The sequence below is a fragment of the Danio rerio genome, chromosome 4 (assembly GCF_049306965.1).
Source record: "Danio rerio strain Tuebingen ecotype United States chromosome 4, GRCz12tu, whole genome shotgun sequence".
NCBI lineage: Eukaryota > Metazoa > Chordata > Actinopteri > Cypriniformes > Danionidae > Danio > Danio rerio.
The window spans coordinates 43992610-44015734 of NC_133179.1; the positions used below are offsets into that span (position 1 = coordinate 43992610).

General features: G+C 36.2%; 3 protein-coding genes and 2 non-coding genes across 5 annotated transcripts in view; 4 read left to right on the forward strand and 1 right to left on the reverse strand.

The window, feature by feature from the left end:
- The window catches only part of LOC101883766 (uncharacterized), a 291682-nt gene that overhangs the window by 263646 nt on the left and 4911 nt on the right, over positions 1 to 23125 (reverse strand). The gene's annotated exons all lie outside the window — the stretch shown is intronic.
- Positions 1 to 23125, forward strand: part of LOC141381669 (BEN domain-containing protein 5-like) — a 495902-nt gene that overhangs the window by 17009 nt on the left and 455768 nt on the right. The window lies entirely within an intron of this gene.
- LOC141381671 (uncharacterized) lies at positions 97 to 11401 on the forward strand. Its single transcript, XM_073947769.1, has 2 exons — positions 97 to 2219; positions 9415 to 11401. Exons 1-2 carry the CDS (start codon positions 2135 to 2137, stop codon positions 10461 to 10463), a joined length of 1134 nt encoding a protein of 377 aa, XP_073803870.1. The 5' UTR covers positions 97 to 2134; the 3' UTR covers positions 10464 to 11401.
- trnat-ugu (transfer RNA threonine (anticodon UGU)) lies at positions 17793 to 17866 on the forward strand. The gene has a single exon. It is a non-coding gene; the product is annotated as a tRNA-Thr (tRNA).
- On the forward strand, positions 18053 to 18126 carry trnat-cgu (transfer RNA threonine (anticodon CGU)). The gene has a single exon. It is a non-coding gene; the product is annotated as a tRNA-Thr (tRNA).

A 23125-nucleotide genomic window follows, 5' to 3' on the forward strand; every position in this document is an offset into this window, starting at 1 on the left:
ACTGTTTTGTTGAATTATGTTTGTGTGTGTGTGAGAGAGAGAGAAGGTGTTTATTGGGTTATTCTATTAAATGTTTTTTTTTTTTTTTTTGACTATGTCTGTTAATGTGTCTAATTGAATGTTGAAATATATCGTCTTTCGCATGCTGTGTATGTGTCTAAGGTGTGACAAAAGTAGCCTAAACGCTATTTCTCGAAGAAATACTGAAATGAATTCTTTATTTACCCAAACCATAAAGTATTACATTTTCATGTAATTTCATGTAATGTTGACAAACATTTAAATTAATGTCATGATGTGGGAACATGTTGCAATTATCCATATTTTGGCACGATAAAAATTGCTGCTAAAGCAATTATATTTTTCAACAGAAAGCTATAAATAAACAATAAAAATTTTAATGTACACCTTTTAAATGTATAATACAAGCCATTTTAAATATGGCAAATTTGATTTACCAAACAAATAAACTTAAAGTGTTAATTATTTTCTAATAAAAATTGTCACGTTTTAGACACGCAGGATAAAAATAAGCTCTTTAAATAATTTCTGGTTCGAGAAATAGCCTAATATGAAAGAAAAAGATGTCACCGAAAAAGATTGTAACCGTTCACACATAAAATTAATTGGTTGTAATTTAATTTAGCTTATACTAGTTTTTAGTTACAAATGCTGGCCTATATCTGATAAAATGTATACTAAAAAAATGTTTCTACAAAGTTGTTACAAACAATTTATATGGGTTGAATTAAAACAAATTAAATGTAGCCTATTTTCAACTTAAATAGTTTAAATTCAGCCTAAATTATTTAGAACTACTTAAAAATCTAATTAATCATCTTGCATGTTTTATATGTTCGCTGATAAATATGTGCCGGTATTAATGAGTAGAAATCTATTCAGTTTGTGTGTGCAGTTATTTTTGTAATAATATAGTGATTGTCGTGGTAAAACAGATTACTGGTGAACATCTATTTATTAGGCCTAAACCATATGGTTATATAGGGGAAGAGATCACATTAACTGAATAAAATGAATTTCAAATATCCAGTTTAGCCTACACCACTGATGTACTTATGAAATATCAAAATGCATTTTTATTGCAAAATAAATGTAAACAGTCCTACTGCCATATATCACGGGATTAAGAAACTTGAATAATATTCCGAAGGAAAACAAGATAATTAAAGTAAAACAAAATAAAAGTGAAATTAAATTCTTGACATACTAGCCTGTGCAAATAACTAACTTGCATATTTGTCTTCCCAAAACAGCTTAAAATACATAGTATAAGGCAAGATTAAGGGCACTCGCTGTTGTATTTCTCTACTTACACTGATGCAAACGGCATTTTACCGACCAAATAATGAATATTGATTCATATTTAAATATTGAAATAATGAACGTTGATTCAATGTCGAAATTTCGACGTTGAATCAATATCTTTTTTTCAACGTAAAATCCTTCCGATGTACCGACCAAATAATGAACGTTGGTTCAATGTTGAAATTTGATCGCCGACTGATACTGACTATTATAACCAATATTCGACGTTGAATCAACATCGGTTTGCTATCTGGGTATTGTTTGAAACCGAAAAGAGTGTAATAGGTGTTTTAAAGCAGGGTTTCTCAAACTTTTCTGATAAGAGGTAAAGTTGGTTTTATATTCACACATTCGTTCATTTAGCAGTCTATATATTGTTTACCATGTTACTTTAAATATTTGATCGGAATTAGCATGCAAGTGTGGCTTGAAAACAACATTAACACTGTTTATTTGACTGTGAACAATGTTGTGCTTTGATAGTCATTTGCTGCTAATATGATTTCGCTATTTAGAGTTTGCAAATAATACTTTAATGAAATTATATCATTAAGGAGAAAGTCCGAATGTGCGAATATAAAACCAATTTAACCTCTATTTTTAAAGAAATGTTTTACCTGATTTGTTTTTGATAATTAAAAGAAACTGTTGAAGCAAGTGTTAAAGAGAAGTTATTTTGTTTCTGTTCATTGTTTTATTTATTTTAAACAGGACATTTTTATTGTTTTGTTCATTTTAAACAGGACAAAGTGTCAAAACGCAGAGAAAATCTCCTGCTGAAGTGACTGATCTCCACACTGTTATAAAGATGGCGTTTATTAAAGAGGAGAGTGAAGATGTGAAGATTGAAGAAACATTCACAGTCAAACAGGAAGACCTGCAGGAACAAACAGGTTGGTTTTCATTCTCAAAGACCAACTCATTTCCAAGACCAAGTCATTTGATCCTCATTCAGTTATATTTTAATTATAAGAATACTAAATCCATCTTGCAGCCCTGAGTGTGCTGCCTAGTTCTCCTAAATGCACATAAGCACTCATTAAAAGACAGAATGAGTTTCTTTCATTACTTGTTCTCATGTCTTTTGTCTTTCTTTTATGTGTTATTAGTCTCCTATTTTCTCAACCTTCCTAATGTTATTGCTTTTCTTGTTCTTTTACTGTTTGTAAAGCGTCCTTGGTGCTTTATAAAATAAATAAAAACAATAAATTAATAAAAGGTTTAACTAAGCTGATATTTGACCTACAGTATTCTCATAAAAGACATTTTAGGCCTTAAAAAGTCTTAAATTTACTGAAATATTGTGCTGTATTGTGTCTTTTTTAAACAAGTCTTTATTTTTCTTTGTTCATGTTTTTCTACCCAATCTGGTCAAAACCCATACAATCACCAACGATTCAACTTAATAAAACTTTCAACTTTTTATTCAAAAAGGTCTTTTTAACTCTATTTATCATAATGGTTTAATTATTTTCCTCACAATAACATTTGTTTAAACGTGCTCCATGTATTTACTGCTGTGGATATCAACCTGGACAGATTGTTGTTCACAGATTTAGTTTGTTATAGTTTTTAAAACTTTAAAAACAATTGTTAATTTTTTAGTTTTAAAAATAAATTTTATTTTGATGGGGCAAATAAAAATCTTTTCCATATGGGCCATTTGAAAAGTTCTTTAGCCCTTTATGAGTCTAAAATTTCATTCATAATAGTCTTAAAATATCATAAAAAGTCTTAAATTTAACTTTGTAAAACCTGCAGAAACTCTGGTTTACAGTATGTCAAAAAATGTGGATGCCCCCAATATTGAGCATGCTGAATGTAATGGACACTAAAATAATTATTGTTATAAAACATTTTACAGTCTCAGAATATAGACCATATTCTTCATGCACCAACAGGCGGCGCTATTTGAATCTTTTTGCTTGAGACTTTTTTAAAGAATTCATTTTTAGATCCTAAATATCAGTGTTATGCTGCTGAGGCATGGGGCAATAACTATATTCAAGGTTTACCGCAGTTTGGAAAAGTCAAAGTTTTAAAATCGCCAACATTTCCTGCTGCACCGTTCATACAGTATATGTCAGTTTTTTTTTTAAATGTTTTGTTTTTTAGTAGAACACTATCTCCTGCAGTAAAGACCAAAGAGGCTGTTTTAAATTGTAAAGAAATCTGTGATTAATTTCAATTATTTAGCCTGAGATGTTTACTGCTCAAAAATATTTTAAAAGTGTCTCAGAAGAAAATATATTTTAGGATATCATACTGTCAGAATCTTATACTGGCCCATGCCTAATGCTGCTTGATGTTGCAAAGTCATATTTTCTAGGGTTGGGCATCTAAGCTATAATGCCGATTCGATACGCATCTCGATACAAAGAATACGATCCGATATATTAGCGATACATTTGTGACATATTGCGATGCAACACGATACGATTCACACCCATATCACGATACGATGCGATAATTCAGCACTAACTAATTAGATCAAGTTTATGAGATGATGTGAAAGAGGATGCTGTGCCATTGAATGAGTTTGATTATTTATTAACCAAGCAAAACCAAGACTTTTTTACAAACTGGCTCTTCTCTCAGAGCCAGAGTGTCAGTTTACAGTAGAGGGCCATTTTAGAACATATAGCACATATTATTTAAAGATTTTCAAGATAAACAGAATGTATAAGTGCAATATATATTAAAAAAATATATATTTGCACTCTTTCAACATAAATAAATTTAGCATTGCACAACAAGAATTGTGATTTAACTTTTCAACTATGAAAACAAGTTTTACAAAGATATATTTTGCCACTGATTATTCAAAACTTAAGGTCGTGAACTAGCAGTGTTATGCTGCGTTGAAACATCACTGTCACTGTAAACAACAGGCTAATAAAAATATAACAAACCAGCAATCTTCTTGCTGTGAGGTGGTCAAACTACCCACTGTGCCACCGTGACACCCAATTATTTTTATCATTATTATTATTAATATTATTATTATTATTATTAAATAAAAATTAACAGGAGGAGGTGTTTAAAACATTCGTTCTCCGTGACACTAGGCTGAATATCTTTGCAGATGAACAATGCAATAGCATTCGTTATTGGCGTAGAGCGAGCAGAACTGTTGCGCATGGAAAAAAAAACTTTCAATGCTGTTCTCACCACTTTTGGAGCTGGTTGAAGCAGTGCGAAAGCCGGGGATGCAGAAACACTGGAAGATGCTTTCACAACAACACCGTGGCGCCGCTTCAAGTGAGATATCAGATTAGTTGTACTGCCCGCGTATTTTACAGATGCGCGGCACATTTTGCAAATTGCATCTGTCCTGTCATGTCGTCCATCCTTAAATCCATAATGTTGCTTGCCATACTTTAGATTTAAAACTCAGTGGGGAATAAAATGTTTGTTTTGCTTCTCGCGCTTTCTGAGGGCGCTCCACTAGCTTCATCCGCACACCTGATACACTGAGTTGTAGTGTGTGCACATCCGCAAATCCGTTGCTAAGGCTTACTTTATGTAGGTCGATTAAATTATGCGCCAAAAACAGGTTGACAACACTTGTTAATAAATAAAAAATACATTCTATATTAAAAATAAAAGCTGTATCTCGGAAAAATCGATGCATCTCGCAAAAACCGATGCATCTCGATTTGCTTCCAAAATTTCATTCATCCTCTGCTGCTCAACCGATGCACTCGCATCGTGCACGCGCATGACCGCGTATCGATACATATCGGTTAATCTTCCCATCCCTAATATTTTCTCATTTTATTATTTTTATTTGTATGTATAGTAGGGATGTAACGGTATTGTAAATACCGTCATACCGCAATATTAATTTTTTTCGATATTACCGAAGTCGCATGACTCGGTAAAACTATAGGTCTTCTGAGAAAATTTGCTCAAGCGAATGAAGCGAACGGGAGGTAGAGAAAACTACAATTCCCATCAGCCCATGCTTGACCATCATCCCTTGTGGTCTGTTGTCGCTACAGATCCAGTATTGCGGAAATGGAGTGTGCTGCTAGAAGCGGGGATGAAAAAGAGCTGGAAAATTCTAAAGTGGGTGTTGTCGCCGCGCGCGTACTGAATAGCGATGTTGTCGCGCGAGTTCTTATCAGCTGTGTTGTCGCGCGCGTACTGAATAGCGGTGTCAGGCCCGGATTGGCTAATCGGGAGGACCGGGAGAATTCCCGGTGGGCCGGTCCGTTTTTTGGCCACGAGGACCGGTGTCCCTAGTTCCAGAATCGGTTGCTCTCAGCAGTCACACTTTTTAAAAAATAATTTATTTACTTGACCACAGCCTTCTTATTCATTATTTTACCGCAGCTCTGCTCTTCGTAGCCTCGTGAGCAGGATGCAGGTTAATGATGATATAACTAGATAAGTCACCATTAAACATACAGCTGTTGTGGTACAGTGGTTAGTACGTTATATTATGACGCGGCCATCCTGAGTTCGGTCCTTGTCTGAGTAACAATTTATTATTTTTTTTTCATTTTTATTGTTAAGACATAATACTGTAAGGGTTGTTGAACATTTGAAGTTCTAAAAGAGCTGTTTTCTCAAAAAAAGACGTGATAGTGTAATTAGAAACTGAATTGGAAATAACCTTATTTTAATATAGTCAGTGGTGAACTGAGGTGGGCCGGTCTGAGGCTTGAAACTCCAGGGCTGAAAAAGAGTCCCACTCCGGCCCTGAGCGGTGTTGTCAACACACTGTTCAGATTGATGCAGACATGAGACCTCTATCTTACTCATGGTTTGTCCTCTCAAGTGGGGGAAAGACAATGCACAACGTTACCCACTGCTGTCAACCTGGGCCAAGTCATATCTCTCTTGTCCCAGAAACCTCAGTCCCAAATGAGAGGGGTTTTTTTCTGTTGCAGGGGACATTGTAAATACCCAGAGATACCAGCTTTTACCAGATTATATTTATATGATAATTTTCCTTTAAACCCATCTCTATCCAAGTGAGTGAGTGATTAAATGTTGAATGTGATGAGTTTTCAACAATACTAAATTGAAACTTAATTTTTTTACATGGTTTAATATTTTTTTGTTATTAAAATTGAAGTTCCTGTTTCAAAGCTTACAGATAGATGGCTAATTTGTATGTCATTGACACTTTTGGCACTTTTTGGAGTATTTTCATAAGTTCTGTTTTTTCCTGTAAATGATTCAATAAATACCGTACCGTGACATTCATACCGAGGTATTACCGTACCGTGAAATTCTGATACCGTTACATCCCTAATGTATAGTAATGAACACACTTGTTTGTAGAGCAAGTAGTTTGACTGTTTTCGGCAGTTTATTATTTCTGGTCAAAATAATGCCAAAATCCACATCGTAAAAAAAAATAGAAAAAGAATAATAATTATAATTAAAAAGCAAATCAAAAAGAGTATAGGCTACATTAATATTTGCAAAAGAAAAGAGTTGTTTGAGTATATTTAAAGTTCTGGTTGCTTTTTATCTTAAACGTCTTTTAAGGGTTCTTTCTGACTATTTTTGTGTATGTAATTACCTAATTAAGTTAAAAGTTTTAACATAAAATAGTTCTATTTTTTTATATTGTCTATTTATATAAACTAATATTTTGTATAACACATTTTCATTATTTAACAGATTTAATACTTCTATAAATCAAATTCTTTCTGTTTCATCAGCTTTAAAATAACCAGATTCCTGATACATATGTTTGTGAATTTTATTTTATTTTGTAAGTTTCCTTGAGTGCTATAGCAGCATGCAGAGTTTTTTTTTTTTTGTGTGTGTGTGTGTGTGTGTGTGTGTGTGTGTGTTTAATTTAGTCCAAGGATCAAGTTTATGTAAAGATTGAGTTTATATGTCTGTGCATGTGTATGCATGCAGTAGGTTTATATATGTGCAAGTGTCATACTTGTTTTGAACATAGTATATGTTTATATGCGAGAAATTTATATGTGTATATTCATGTGTAGATATGCGAAATCCTACACTGCGCCTCATAGCCATCTGTGTTTGGTGTCGGGATGGTGTATGGTGAGGCGACATGTTGACTTAAACTTTTATGAACCTATTTGATGTTTCCGATGCTAGTCTGCATCGCTCTCCCGCACAGTTTGCAGAGCGCCGAAACAAAAAGCTGATCGGAACTTAAAAAGCCAAACAATGTCCACATCAACTACTTTGTCTGCATTCTTACTTGTGGAAGCTTGTTCCTCTATATCTGTATTCAGGTCGCTCATTTTCTAGCTTTCTGTGACAGAGCAGCTTAACCAACTTCTGAGCGCTGTCATCACGCAAGTGACATCACGCTCATTCTGAGCACACAAAGTCATATAGTGACAAATGATACAAGGTAGAAAATCTTATATATAGATAGATAGATATAGATAGATAGATATAGATAGATAGATATAGATATGATAAAACATATACACAAATGTATCGAAATATCGGAAATGGGTTTAAAAAAAATATCACCATAATTTAAAAATAATCTATTGTGATATATTGATATTATATTATTGTCCAGCCCTACATTAGATATAGAGAGCAAGATGAATAAAATATCACTTTTAGCAAATATAGTGAGATTAGATCCAGCATAACTCGTAACATCTAAAAGGAAAAAAAAAAGATAAATAAACCCACTTCTCATTTACTAGTCTGTTATGAGCCATATCATACCTCTTGAGCCTCCGATCTCCTCCTGATTTGCTGTTTCTGTTTGTTTTTTGAAAATGTAATTGTCTTCAAATCTGAAAATATATTTTATTTTATAGTGTGAGTTGTTATTCGATGTGATACGAAGCTGCAAGCATGTTCTTTTGGACAGAATTTTTAACTAAGGTGTAATAATGTCCAGATACTGGAATTTCTGACTTCATTACTTTGCTATATATTGATGTTCAATAGGCTACTATTTTTTAAATAACAACAATTGTATCAAAAATGGTACAATAAATTATTTCTTAAGTAGAAAATTATTTATTTTCTTTTTTTTTTTAGTTTTCCTCAAAATAGGTTGATGTGGGCATTGTAGCACTTTAAATGCATGTAATGCCTGTTTCATTTACACTTGAGCAGAAATTCCATATATGCCTCACAAAAGTAGCAGAACATTCCAGGAAATCCCTAATATGGATGAAGGCATCCAGCTATTGCCTTTGGATGAAAATAAGATCTGAATAAATATTAAAAGGCTTCAACTGATCATTTACACGACTGCGCCAATAAATGGTTTATATGTGTACTTCCAGCCATCTTAGGTATATTTATAAGAAAGTCGATTTATAATTTAATGCTAACTGACGTAGCATGTTACAGTAGAATATAGCTATAAAATAATATGCTAGATGCATAAACTCACTGTAATTTAACTATTACAGAAACGGATGAGAGATTTGTTTTTTATTTCAAAGCATTTTCCCAGATTATGTCAAAATAAGATGTTCCCAAATATCAGTCAGTTTGCTAAAACGCAGAAAGAAACCCAGAGTGGATAAAAATGACCCAACAGCACACAAGGGGAAAGGTGCACATTTCAGTCTTTATGGTGTACAGGTATATTTCATGTTTGCGAGACAAATATTCAGCTGTTTGTTCAGCTGTTACCTCAGAACTTTTTTTTCTGATGCGTTTACTGGTCAGGCACAGAATGAACAAGTATCTCCTGTCTGCTTTACACATTTTAGAAAAACATTTTGTTGTAATTCTGAATATATATGAATAAAAATAGGACACTTACAGCTTTTAAATCTGTGTCTGATCAATATGACCAAAATTACTTTTATGAGAAACTTTGAAAACTGGACTGACACAGTTTCAATTTACTAGAACTTCTAAGTTAAGTGGCTTCAGCACAATTTAAATTGTAAAAGCAATAGATAAAGATGAATTGAATCTGGTTAAATGTGCACACGTTAATGGAATGAACAAGATATGATCTGATTTATTTTACATTTAATGTGCATCAAAATTACAGTGTGTGTAGCCAATATTTCCTGTGTCTTTTCACCTTTACGCATTTGATGAGATTTTTAAGACTTAATGAAAACTGGTGTTTTTTTATTTATTTATTCATTTCAGATCTAATTGAAGAGAATGAGGGGAGTAAAGAGGAGGAACATCATGTCAAAATTGAGGAAAAAACTCATTTACACACTGATGATATTTTGAAAAAAAGAGACGAAAATCGTTTCACCTGCACTCAATGTGGAAGGAATTTGGGAAGAAAAGACAATCTTAAGATTCACATGATGATCCACACTGGAGAGAAACCATTTACATGCACTCAGTGTGGGAAGAGTTTCAACCGATCATCATCCCTTAATCACCACATGATGATCCACGCTCGAGAGAAACCATTCACCTGCACTCAGTGTGGGAAGAGTTTCAGACACTCATTATTTCTTAAACACCACATGATGATCCACATTGGAGAGAAACCATTCACATGCACTCAGTGTGGGAAGAGTTTCAGCCAATCATCATCCCTTAATCGCCACATGAGGATCCACACTGGAGAGAAACCTTTCACATGCACTCGGTGTGGGAAAAGTTTCAGCCATTCATCAAACTTTAACCGACACATGAGGATCCACACTGGAGAGAAACCATTCACATGCACTCAGTGTGGGAAGAGTTTCAGCCAATCATCATCCCTTAATAAACACATGAGGATCCACACTGGAGAGAAACCTTTCACATGCACTCAGTGTGGGAAGAGTTTCAGCCAATCATCAAACCTTAATCTACACATGATGATCCACACTGGAGAGAAACCATTCACATGCACTCAGTGTGGGAAGAGTTTCAGTTGCTCATCTTACCTTAATCACCACATGAGGATCCATACTGGAGAGAAACTATTCTCATGCACTCAGTGTGGGAAGAGTTTCAGTCGCTCATTATCTCTTAAAGAACACATGAGGATCCACACTGGAGAGAAACCCTTCACATGCACTCAGTGTGGGAAGAGTTTCAGCCAATCATCATCCCTTAATCACCACATGTGGACCCACACTGGGGAGAAACCATTCACTTGCACTCAGTGTGGGAAGTGTTTCAGCCAATCATCAAACTTTAACCGACACATGAGGATCCACACTGGAGAGAAACCATTCACTTGCACCTAAGCCACAGTTACACTGGACCTTTCTCCTAATAGACTGCCATTCATATGCACGCAAATGCGTCAGACTGTAAACGCAAGTTTGTGCGTCAAGTTTTGCAGTTCACTGCGTTGCAGAGTTCAAGCTTGATGAACTCTGACCAGCGAAATCGCATTAAGCCTAGTTCACACTACAGGATTTTAAACATCAGCAGATCGCTGTGCTGTTCACACTACATGACTTGACTTTGTGTCTTTTAATCTCTGTGGTGTTCACACTACGCAACACTCTGTGAATGATCCACAAGGGGGGGGTCACACACTACATGATCTGACAACAACTCATTCCCCATCAGCTCATTCAAGCTACCAAACCACAGCCAATGAAATTTTGAGGGAGGAGTCGTCAGAAAAAGCTGAACACTATTGGCTGCTTGTGTGCTGATTACATCACTGACAGCGTTTCAAGCTTTGGAGAAAGCATTTAAAAACATCGTCAAATCAGCTGATTTATCAGCGGATTAATCACTCATCTGCAAGGTTCCAGTGGATAGATACACAGAGAGTTTTTAATTTTTGTAATTGTATAACTCTTTGAAATAAAACTAACAAATAACACCCTGCCGTTTTCTAACTATCAGTTTATTTCTTTCTGACATTGTAATTTTTTTTATTACAATATTTAGTATTTTTTATTTCTGCCTTAAATTACCATATTGGTTAAAGGGCACCTAGGTTACCCCTTTTTTCAGATTTAATATAAGTCTTTTGCGTCTCTAGAATGTGTATATAAAGTTTCAGATCAAAATACCCATCAGATTTTTCATTATACCTTTTACAAGATGCTGTTTTATACTGATTTCCAGCAGGGGGTGGTTTTGTCTTAGTTAAGGCTAACCTCAAGTACTGTGTGGATATCTGTTATGCTAATGTACAAAATAAACCTGATTTAACTTCCACAAACCGGGATTGAAGCGTCTTCTTTTATAATTGTTCTGACACGCGGCTGTGCTGATAAAGTAAAGCTGAAGTAAAACCCTGTAATTAATTACACACATACTCTGTTTTAAAACACTTTAAACATGTAAAACTTACTCTTAATCACATTTGATGATGATTGCTGATCCTAGCGAACAGAACAGACCTTTTATTCCCGGTTGCTCTGCGTATGTCTGCCTGGACTTGTTGACATATACACGTGACTACCGGAACATGTTAATGCGCGCAGCTGTCAATCAATTCGGTGGGCGGGGGGATCGCACACCTACGTAATGGTGCGATCGATTTGAAAACCGCTCCAATTGGCCGACCCTTTTTTTGTAGTTAAATTGAAAAAAAAAGACTGGGTGTGTTCATATCACCTCAGTATGACGGTCTATACACTATACCAACACACAGATCTGTCCAAACTAGGGATGGGAAGATTAACCGATATGTAGCGATACGCGGTCATGCGCGTGCACGATGCGAGTGCATCGGTTGAGCAGCAGAGGATGAATGAAATTTTGGAAGCAAATCGAGATGCATCGGTTTTTGCGAGATGCATCGGTTTTTCCGAGATACAGCTTATATTTTTAATATAGAATGTATTTTTTATTTATTAACAAGTGTTGTCAACCTGTTTTTGGTGCATAATTTAATCGACCTACATAAAGTAAGCCTTAGCAACGGATTTGCGGATGTGTACACTTACACTACAACTCAGTGTATCAGGTGTGCGGATGAAGCTAGTGGTGCGCCCTCAGAAAGCGCGAGAAGCAAAACAAACATTTTATTCCCCACTGAGTTTTAAATCTAAAGTATGGCAACATTATGGATTTAAGGATGGACGACTTGACAGGACAGATGCAATTTGCAAAATGTACGAGTAATCTGAAATCTCACTTGAAGCGGCGCCACGGTGTTGTTGTGAAAGCATTTTCCAGTGTTTCTGCATCCCCGGCTTTCGCACTGCTTCAACTGTAGCTACCAGCTCCAAAAGTGGTGAGAAAAGCATTGCAAGTTTTTTTTTCCAATAACGGATGTTATTGCATTGTTCATCTGCAGGGCCGGAGCAAGCTGAACTGCCGCTCTAGGCAGAGGACGATCATGCCGCCCTCAACCCCAATGTGAAAACGAAAGTGACCGGTTATGAAAATGAAGTGACGTGTCGCGGACCTCTATTCTGCCGCCCTATGCGCGGATATAACTGAGGACGCGCGGGTGTCGCGGACCTCTATTCTGCTGCCCTATGCGCGGATATAACTGAGGACGCGCGGGTGTCGCGGACCTCTATTCTGCCGCCCTATGCGCGGATATAACTGAGGACGCGCGGGTGTCGCGGACCTCTATTCTGCCGCCCTATGTGCGGATATAACTGAGGACGCGCAGGTGTCGCGGACCTCTTCTGCCGCCCTATGCGCGGATATAACTGAGGACGCGCAGGTGTCGCGGACCTCTTCTGCCGCCCTATGCGCGGATATAACTGAGGACGCGCGGGTGTCGCAGACCTCTATTCTGCCGCCCTATGCGCGGATATAACTGAGGACGCGCGGGTGTCGTGGACCTCTATTCTGCCGCCCTATGCGCGGATATAACTGGGTGTTGCGGACGCCGCCAACTCTATACTGCCGCCCTAGGCGGTTTTAAACACCTCCTCCTGTTAATTTTTATTTAATTATAATAATAAAAATATTAATAATAATAATGATAAAAATAATGGGTGTCACGGTGGCACAGTGGGTAGTTTGACCACCTCACAGCAAGAAGATTGCTGGTTTGTTATATTTTTATTAGCCTGTTGTTTACAGTGACAGTGATGTTTCAAAGCAGTATAACACTGCTAGTTCACTACCTTAAGTTTTGAATATTCAGTGGCAAAATATATCTTTGTAAAACCTGTTTTCATAGTTGAAAAGTTAAATCACAATTCTTGTTGTGCAATGCTAAACCTTTATGTTGAAAGAGTGCAAATATATATATATATATATATATATATATATATATATATATATATATATATATATATATATATATATATATATTAATATTTATTGCACTTATACATTCTGTTTATCTTGAAAATACTTAAATAATATGTGCTATAGGTTCTAAAATGGCCCTCTACTGTAAACTGTCACTCTGGCTCTGAGAGAAAAGCCAGTTTGTAAAAAAAGTCTTGGTTTTGCTTGGTTAATAAATAATAACTCATTCAATGGCACAGCATCCTCTTTCACATCATCTCATAAACTTGATCTAATTAGTTAGTGCTGAAATATCGCATTGTATCGGGATATGGGTGTGAATCGTATCGTGTTGCATCGCAATATGTCACAAATGTATCGCTAATATATCGGATCGTATTCTTTGTATCGAGATGCGTATCGGATCGGCATTATAGCTTAGATGCCCAACCCTAGTCCAAACAGCTTGAAAAGTAGATTTTTTACCATAGGTGCCCTTTAAAGAGCCTGTGTGGTGACCGCAAAGATTCAGCTCGGACGAGACGCCGTTTAAAGTTTGGTTTTTTTTTTGTTTTTTTACATATAGAATATCATTGCTTTAAATTATTGTAATGTTTTTTATATTTGTAGTTTGTATATATAACAAACGCTTAGCTTATTGTTCACAGTGATCGTTATAATAGAATAATGTGCATTGCATAGGATTATTCAGTATTTACATTCTTTAGTCGCAGCACTGTTTTTATTTATAGCATTTAGTCATTAAACAATGATATTTTTAAAAAATTTATTGTAATTTTAAAAACTTAAAACTTGCAATTCTAGCCCGTGGTTGTAATATTTCAAGCTTGTTCTCAGACAAGTCTCTGGGTCACTAATACTTTGTATTTCTGGAAAATCCGGGATGGAATTCTAGTAAAAAGTGGTACTGTAGAGGAACGGCTTCCCGGCAGTTTTACACCACCTAAAAAACTAATTTATTTTTGTTTAATTTATTTATTGACCCTGCTAATCCAGCGAGAATATTTTTTTCTATGGTTGCATCTGCATTTTAGTTTCTGTGATATATTCTATACAATATAGAAAGGCATATTGTATCTTTCTCAATTAATTCAATAAAGTTGTTCTTTAAACAGCTTAAGCATTGAGATTTAAACCTGTATTTTGACCCTAATAGTAAATTGTTATTATGCACATCTGAAATAAAATACATTTTTACTCCAATGAAAAATACGTGTTGAAATAGAACACAAATAGACAAATGTATTTAATATTCTACAGTTTTATTTTTTTGAGTAATTGGTTTTCACTATTTTAGCCTATGATTTAAATGTTCTCTCTGTGTTTAAGTGTACTGTGTGTATAGAAGAGTTGAATGAATTTATGCTCTTGATGAATGTGTACAGCTGTATATTTGTATAAATAAAAAATGATGACATATTGTGGTGTGTTCTGTCATATGTACAGATTAAATAATATGTATCCTTTAAAAAACTGTAATTAATAATATATATTAGTAATATGTGTTGGTTTAATGTTGAAAAGGTTGTTTAAGCATTCATTTCAACGTTAAATCATTTGGATAAATTATATGTTGAAAATCTGTGGATTCTATGATGTTCCAGTCGACCTAAAATCAACATCATTTCAACATTAGACAAACCAATTAGGTTGATTATATTTTGGAAATGTGTGGATTGTATAATGTTGTTTCGATCGACTGAAAATCAACATCGATTCAACGTTGGGTAAGTAACCAATTGTGACGATTTCAGGTTAGATTTGAATGGAGTGCCTGATGTCGTTTCAACATTACACCGATGAGCAAAACGATGTTGAATCAACGTCGGTGATCAACGTGGATATGATATCAAAAGAAACGTTGATTTTAGGTTTTGTGAAAAAATACATGTTGTACTCGGCCTAAAATGTACATTCTTAAATGTTATTAAGGGCAGAAATTCACACATAGATTAAGGTACATCTGAACAGTGATTTACAATAATAAAATCCAAATGTCAAAAAATGGCGTTTATCGCGTTTTGCAACCAAACTCTTCATATGCATACAGTTGAAGTCAGAATTATTAGCCCCCCTGAATTATTAGCCCCTCTTGTTTATTATTTCTAAAATATTTTTTTCAACACGTTTATGAAATAATATTTTACTAGATGTTATTCAAGACACTTCTACACAGCTTACAGTGACATGTGAAGGCTTAACTAGGTTAATAAAGTTAACTAGTGAGGTAAGAGTAATTTATTAAGGCTCATAATTCTGACTACAACTAACTTTAAGTTACTTTTGTATTTGCATTTTAATTTATTTTCAAAATAGGACTTTATTTGTATATATATATAGTCATTTTATTTATGTAATATTCTTGCTGTGTTTACATAAGAATCCTCTGTCTTTTATACTTTAGTTTAAATTGTATTTTATATATAATTGTTTTATTTCTGTCATATGCTTGCTGTGTGTGTTTAGATGTATATTTTGTAATAAACTGCAATATATTTAAACAGTAAGGCCTTTATCTTTATTGATTTCTTGCATCATTTCAGAGAAAACTAGTACAAACTGTGAATTCCAATTACTTTTATTTGTAAAATAGATTATAATAATTTGGTATTTTTTCTCAAGCAATGCAAAGTGCATTATTTATTGCATACTACATGCATCCATTTAAAAACCTGTTTAGTGATGGGAAGTTCGGATCATTTTACTGACTCGGATCTTTGAGTCTCGTTCATCGAGATCAACGAATATTTTTTCAAGTCATTTCGTTCATTTGGTTCAATTTGTCAAAATGTTATTAAAATTTTACGAATTGCTTCCAAACACATCTACAACTAGCCCAAAAGGTTGATTGCATAACACATAAGTGATAAATGGAATATTATAAGAAGGAGAAAATAATACTTTAATGTTTACCTGCTCTTTTGTCATTGAAGGCATTTTTGTCACTTTGCTCAGCTCACCTCTTCATGTCTTCTAATGTCAGTGGTTCGTTCATGTTACACTGGCAGTCACATTTAATCTTAACCAATGTACACAGTCTCAGCCGATAGGAGCCATAATGATTAGTTCACCTATCAAGTCTTAAGTCGTTCGTTGTTTACGTGACAGAATGACATAACCTGAGGATACGAGAGATGAGCGGTTCAATTCTTTTTCCGACCCTAAATGCGTATGATTGGCCCGTGATGAAGGAGTGAATCAGACCCGATAGAGCACTCGAGAGATGAATGGATCAATTCTTTTTCCGGCTCTAAACGCGTATGATTGGCCCGTGAGGAATAAGTGATTCAGACCCAATAGAGGACTCATGAGGTGAACCGATCAATTCTTTTTCCGGCTCTAAATGCGTATGATCAGCCTGTGATGAACAAGTGACTCAGACCCGATAGAGGAGAGATGAACGGATCAATTCTTTTTACGGCTCTAAATGCATATGATTGGTTTCTGCCTTTCTGCGATGAACAACTCGAAATGTGATGAAGACTTGAAATAACTATACCACTTGCACAAATGTGTGCACGCGTGAATTAACAAATCACTTCCTGAGAGGACTCGTAGTTCCCGAGTCATATTCCCTGGGGTCCGTTCTTTGTACCTCGCTTAAATGATCTAAGATGATTTGGCAGATCCTGAATCTTTAAATCTTGATAGCTGATCTCTCACTAATTTGGTTCTTTAAAGAGGTTCGCAAATTAGATTAGAATGTCTGGATAAACTGATCTGAGATCGCTGCTTGTGTTGTGAAGGACAGATCTATCGATCATATAACAGATCATCAGATCAGATCTATCGATCCTTGAAATCATCAGCAATGTCGTTTGAGAGCCTCTTTATGCATGTGCAAAGTAACTGAGTAGAAAGCATAGTACATTTTGCTTCCCCCCCACCCCCTACTGTCTTAGATGAAACTGCGTTTGGAAGAATCATATCCAGAGGTTTTTTCTTTTAGTGTTAAGACTAAGTTGGCCAGAGCACCTGTCTTGGGAACAGCAGGTGCTAGGTTCAAATCCAAACTGCACCTTTCCCTCAGATTATGGGAGAGTGGCTTTCTGATCTGAAACTCTTTCAATGGCCGATAGCATATGTTTGTCCTGATTTCCATTTTCCGAGCTGACTCTGGGTTTGGATGTAATGAATCTGAAGGTTCCAAAAAACACTTAACACATGATTTAGGATAGATTAAATAAAAATAAATTCATGCACTTTTTGCTTTGATCTTGAACAGAGGCCAGGTTACCGGTCAGGTTTGAGACATGATCATCCAGACTCAAAAAGACTGCATCCGTCTTGTCAGCATTTTCTGCATCCTGACATGCTGGTTTTTGTTGTGTATTATTTTTTCTTCTTCAATTTTTGTTATCCGGCAAATGTCTCTTACTGTGAATTTCTGTGGCGCTGTGGCTTAGCTGGTCAAAGCGCCTGCCTTGTAAACAGGAGATCCTGGGCTCAAATCCCAGCAGCGCCTTAGTCCAGGTGGTGCGTGTGCTTGTTTCATAGAGCTCACCGCAATGAATTATAAAATTGTATAGCTTTGAGGCGTAATGAATAGTGCGACAAATATAGTTAAACAACCTCTTTGCTTGCCATTTTAAGACTTGCTGTCTTTTTTTAGTCTCTGTGTGCAAAAACGTCTTGCTTCCTATTCAGCGTTGGCGCTGTGGCTTAGTTGGTCAAAGCGCCTGTCTCGTAAACAGGAGATCCTGGGTTCAAATCCCAGCAGTGCCTAATCTACAGGTGCCAGAATTGCTTTTTGTTAAGAGTAACAAGTGTTTACGCAGCGGAATGTTTAGCAGTCGGTTTCTTAACAAAACTCAAATCCGTAAGAACGCTGCTCGTTCAAGAGGGCTTTGGACGATGGCTTTAGATAGCATAGTGTGGTAATGCCTAACCAATTGGACTTTAATATTTCAAGTCCAGATATTCACACATGCAGTGCTACTTTTTTTTTCTTTTTACGAATTAAACAATTAGCCCCTGTCAAGGTCGTTTGGCGCTGTGGCTTAGTTGGTCAAAGCGCCTGTCTAGTAAACAGGAGGTTTCACATGGCCACCATTTTATAGAATGAAAGCTAGGCTGTGGTGGGAAAAACTATGGAAGTATAGGAGCAGCATTGTAAACATTGCAACAACGTGCTGTGGATTACAAACATCCAGCTGTTGCCACGATTTCAAAATGCAGATAGTGTAAACATCACTTTAATATCATTTAGTTCAGTTTAATTCCAACAATTAATAACAGATTAGGCATCAAACAAAATTACAATCTCTTTAAGAGTAATATGCTTAAGTGGCCTCCTAGAATTTAGTTCATGGCACCAGGTAAACACAGTGGGGACGGGGACTGAGATTAAGATGTACACCCAGGTACATAATGTTGCTGTGTGACTCCATACAATACTTCTGTTTTTTTTTCCAACGTAGCCTCGATTTCACTTTTAAAATGGCAGCCTCTTGAAATCAGTCTACAGAGGGGGCTGGTAGCCTAAGTAGCACTGAAAGGGAGACAAGCCCATAGATAAGATAGGAAGGGAGAACTCATGGTTAATCTGGAACTTCAAGATGAGGGTTCCCTGCATGCGGCGCAATGCAGGACCCTCTCCAGCCACAGATTAGCTTGCACGGCCTGGCCATTGGTCTGTGGGTGGTACTCGTGAGAAAGGCTAGGAGTCACCCTCAGTTGTCAGCACAATTCTGCCCAAAACTTAGACACAAAATGGGGACCCCTGTCTAAAACCATGTCAACTAGGAGGCCATAAATACGAAAGACGTGGTCCAAAAAAATGGCTGCTTTCTTCCTCGAAAAAGGTAATTTGTGGAGGGGAATAAAGTGAGCTGCCTTCAAGAATCTGCCCACTACAGTGAGAACTACTGTGTTGCCACTGGATGGGGAACCCAGTGACGAGCCAACAAAAACTGACCAGTTTTTGAGATTCACCAGAACCATTATCTGCTTTTCCACTATCGTGCCAAAAGTGAGCAAGCCAGGGCCAGTCGCGTTTCCACTGTCACTTCCAGGGCCTGGTCGGGCCAAAGCTGGGCTTCCTAAGGGCGAAATATAGACTATAGCCTATTTTATTACTTGTTCTTATGTCCTGAAACACTTAACACTTTCCTTTCCTTGTTTTTAAATAAATTGCTCTTAAACTTAATATTTACTGATTTTCACAGGTTGTCAACTCATTTTGCACAAGCACCAGACCATGGAGTGAGAACCACTGCTCTGCGGTACTCAAAATAGCAAACTATCATACTCAAAATGAATTGCCTTCCTAAAGTTATTTCTCTGCTTCAGTATATCCCTGTAAATAATTCTTTACAATATTTAAAACAGTTTGATAATTTAATCAATTTATTTTTCTGGAACAATAACGCCTTCAGTCTGAGACATCTCGCGCACTGGTCCATCCCTCCGGAGAAGATCTATCTTGGTTTAAGGATAAAAAAGCCATCCTGCTTCCTCTTCCACAACTACAATCCCTATCCATCCATTTTTTTTGTTCATTTTATTTTGTAAATGTGTCTTTTTAGGCTTATCTCAACAATATAATAACTTTTACTGACAGAATTTTAGATGCAGGCTAGGACGGTCTCGGTCATTTGCAGATAATGTTGTCCTATTGGCTTCACAGGACATGGACCTTCAGCATGCAGAGGGACAATTTGCTGCTGAGTGTGACAAGGAAGGAAAAGAAACAACACCTCTCAGGAGCTTGACTAGAAAAAGGAGGCCATCTCCAGTTTGGAGGAGAGTCCTTACCCCACATGGAGTTCAAGTATTTGTGTTTTTCTCGAGGAATGGAATGTGAGATTAAAAGATGGATCAGTGCAGCGGCCGCAGTAATGCAGTTGATGTGATTGTCAATTGTAGTGAAGGAACTAAGACGAAAGGCAGTGTTCTCAATTTACCGCTCAATCTAGGTTCCTACTCTTACCTATGATCATGACTGAAAGGACAATATCTCAGATACAACTAGAAACATTTTACAAAGTGTTATGACCTGCTCATATGAGTCGTAACATAAAAGAGAGATGAACCAACAAAATAGCCTGAATGCAAAATATTTATTATAAAATGTAACTTATAAAGTGTTGCCCCCTTGAACAATGAATAGGACAGTCATTTGATTTTCTGTAGATTTATTTGCTCCGGTCTTTTTTTCTGTGACGATTCGGGACTGAACAACAACGATTCATTTACAAGAACGGTTCACTTACAGACTGAATCACTTATCTGACTCTTCTTCTCTTATGAACACACAATGTCTCTTTTCTCACAGCGCCCTCATTGGTGCATGCATGCATCCCTGTACGCTGCTCTCTCCAACTTATTCAGATTTATATATAAACCACAAATAAAATAAAGGCATTAAAAATAAAATTAAACATTTATAATCCTTTTGAGGCCATTACAAAAGCAATCAATCAAAGCAACCAAAAAATGACGAGGAATATTAATGAAGATAAAGAACTTAGGATCTAATCACAACAACACTTTAATTACAAGATAGAAGTAATGCAAAAGAAAACCATAAGGTTAAAGAGTCAATGAGATGGCAGGTCTTGACATGAGGACTCCTTAGTAGCCACAGTGTCCTGGGGTAGCTCGCACAACAACTTTTATTTTCCCCCGTGAGGAGTAATGCAGGCACCTAGACATAGAGGTAAAGTTGGTTTTATATTCACACATTTGTTCATTTATAGGTCTCTATGTTGTTTACCTTGTTACTTTGAATATTCAATCATAATTAGAATGCAAGTGTGACTTCTAAACAACATTAACACTGTTTATTTGACTGTGAACAATGTTGTACTTTGATAGTCATTGGCTGATAATATGATGTCGCTATTTAGAGTTTGCAAATAATACTTTTATGAAATTATATTATTAAGGGGAAAGTCTGAATGTGCGAATATAAAACCAACTTTACCTTTATAATTTAGACTCCAATCTAGAGTCTTGGGAACATCACAGTGTATTAATAATGTAAAAATATGTTCCCAAATCATAAAATATTTATCAAGTTTTTATTTTACTCAAAATAGTAAATATAGTAAACTAGAAAGAATCTTGAACCCAAAACATTAAAAAAAACATTAGTGTGCCATTTGGGACGACACTACATACATATACTACCCTGTTGAGTGTCTAAGTGCATAAGTACATAGTGCATGAGTGCATAGTGTATAGTGTGCCATTTGGGACGCAGCTTTTGTGAATAAATCGGGCCAGATACACTCAAGATTTTTTAATCATGTTAAGATTCCATACGTAATGTTATTGATCATGGATTTAATAAAAGCTAATGTTAAACATTACATTCAAACAGTTACTACAAAGTGGTAACATTATTTTTCAAGTTTGATGTTGGGAGTTGATATATTTACATTTAAATAAAAAAAAATTAAAATGAAAAGAGTATTACCCAGCTACTGAAATACATATATCACATTAAGCATTGAAGCTCTTTTATAACATGTCAATAGTGACTTGTATATCAATACACACGAGTGTCATAGAAAAGTTTATAATGGGAGGTCAGTGAGATGTGAAACGGCAAAGAAGCAATTTCCTGCTTGACTGGTACAAACCGGAGGAGGAAATTTCAATGAGAGTCAATGGAGTAACTTTTCATACATTGACTGTGTTAGGTACATTTGCTTTTAAACAAACTTCTATACCACTAAGGGGTTTAAACTCCACTCCTCTGTCATATCACCTGCTCTCCAAGAGGTACTTCTAGGACCACCAGCCAAGACACGCCCCATATCCTCAGCCTTCCATCCATTTGCCACCCTGCAGGGGGTCGAATGCCCACTTCAACAACCCTTGCACATCAAGATATTACAGTTATTATAACATGCATTAACAAAGGCGCTCCCATTCACAGTTGCCCATGCACTTATGAAGAAACCTTGCATGAATATGAGCTAAAACAATTGATATCTGCTGTATATATACTATGCTGTAAATATTTAATTTTTGATTCTCTCTTATTTTCTCATTTTAAAAGCGCATGACTGCCGGCTCCAGATAACTGCCCTCATTCAACCCTTAGCAAAGATACATTTTCACTCATACAGCCCATACCCTTAATGCCATATTCACACTACACTTTTTGGTTTTTGAGATGTTCTGAACTAACATCAAAACTTTGCAGGATGAAGAAACTCTCTTTATAAAGCAAACAGATCATTTACACAAGGGTACACCCCAATGCATATCTAGGGCTCTTCCCCACATTTCTTCATTTAATTTTTCCCTCTAATTGTCCTATACTTCCATTCACTCTTGTTTACCACAGCTCTGACCCATTTCGGGGTCGCCCAAGTTTCAATTGCTGTGGCAGCAACGCTCTAAACAAGCTCGTATAAACGTACACTTCCAATACCACTATCATCGCACTCCACTGCATAAATAGAGCAGTATATGCTTATGCAGGAGCACACATTGCCTCCATACTGACCCACTGAACCTCTGCAGCAGCAGAGACGCTAAGCTGAGCCACGCTCCACTACAGCGCAACTGCAGCGACGCTCTAGCCGACCCCTTATTCACTCTCACATCTACATATCACTAACGACAGGATTTTACATTCTTATGGGAACATGCATAAATATGCAATACTGAGTACCACTGCACCTTTGCAACAGCAGAGACGCCCCACCAAGTTACATTCACCAATAGCACCACTGCAGTGGCACTCTAGCTGAGCCCCTCTTTTACT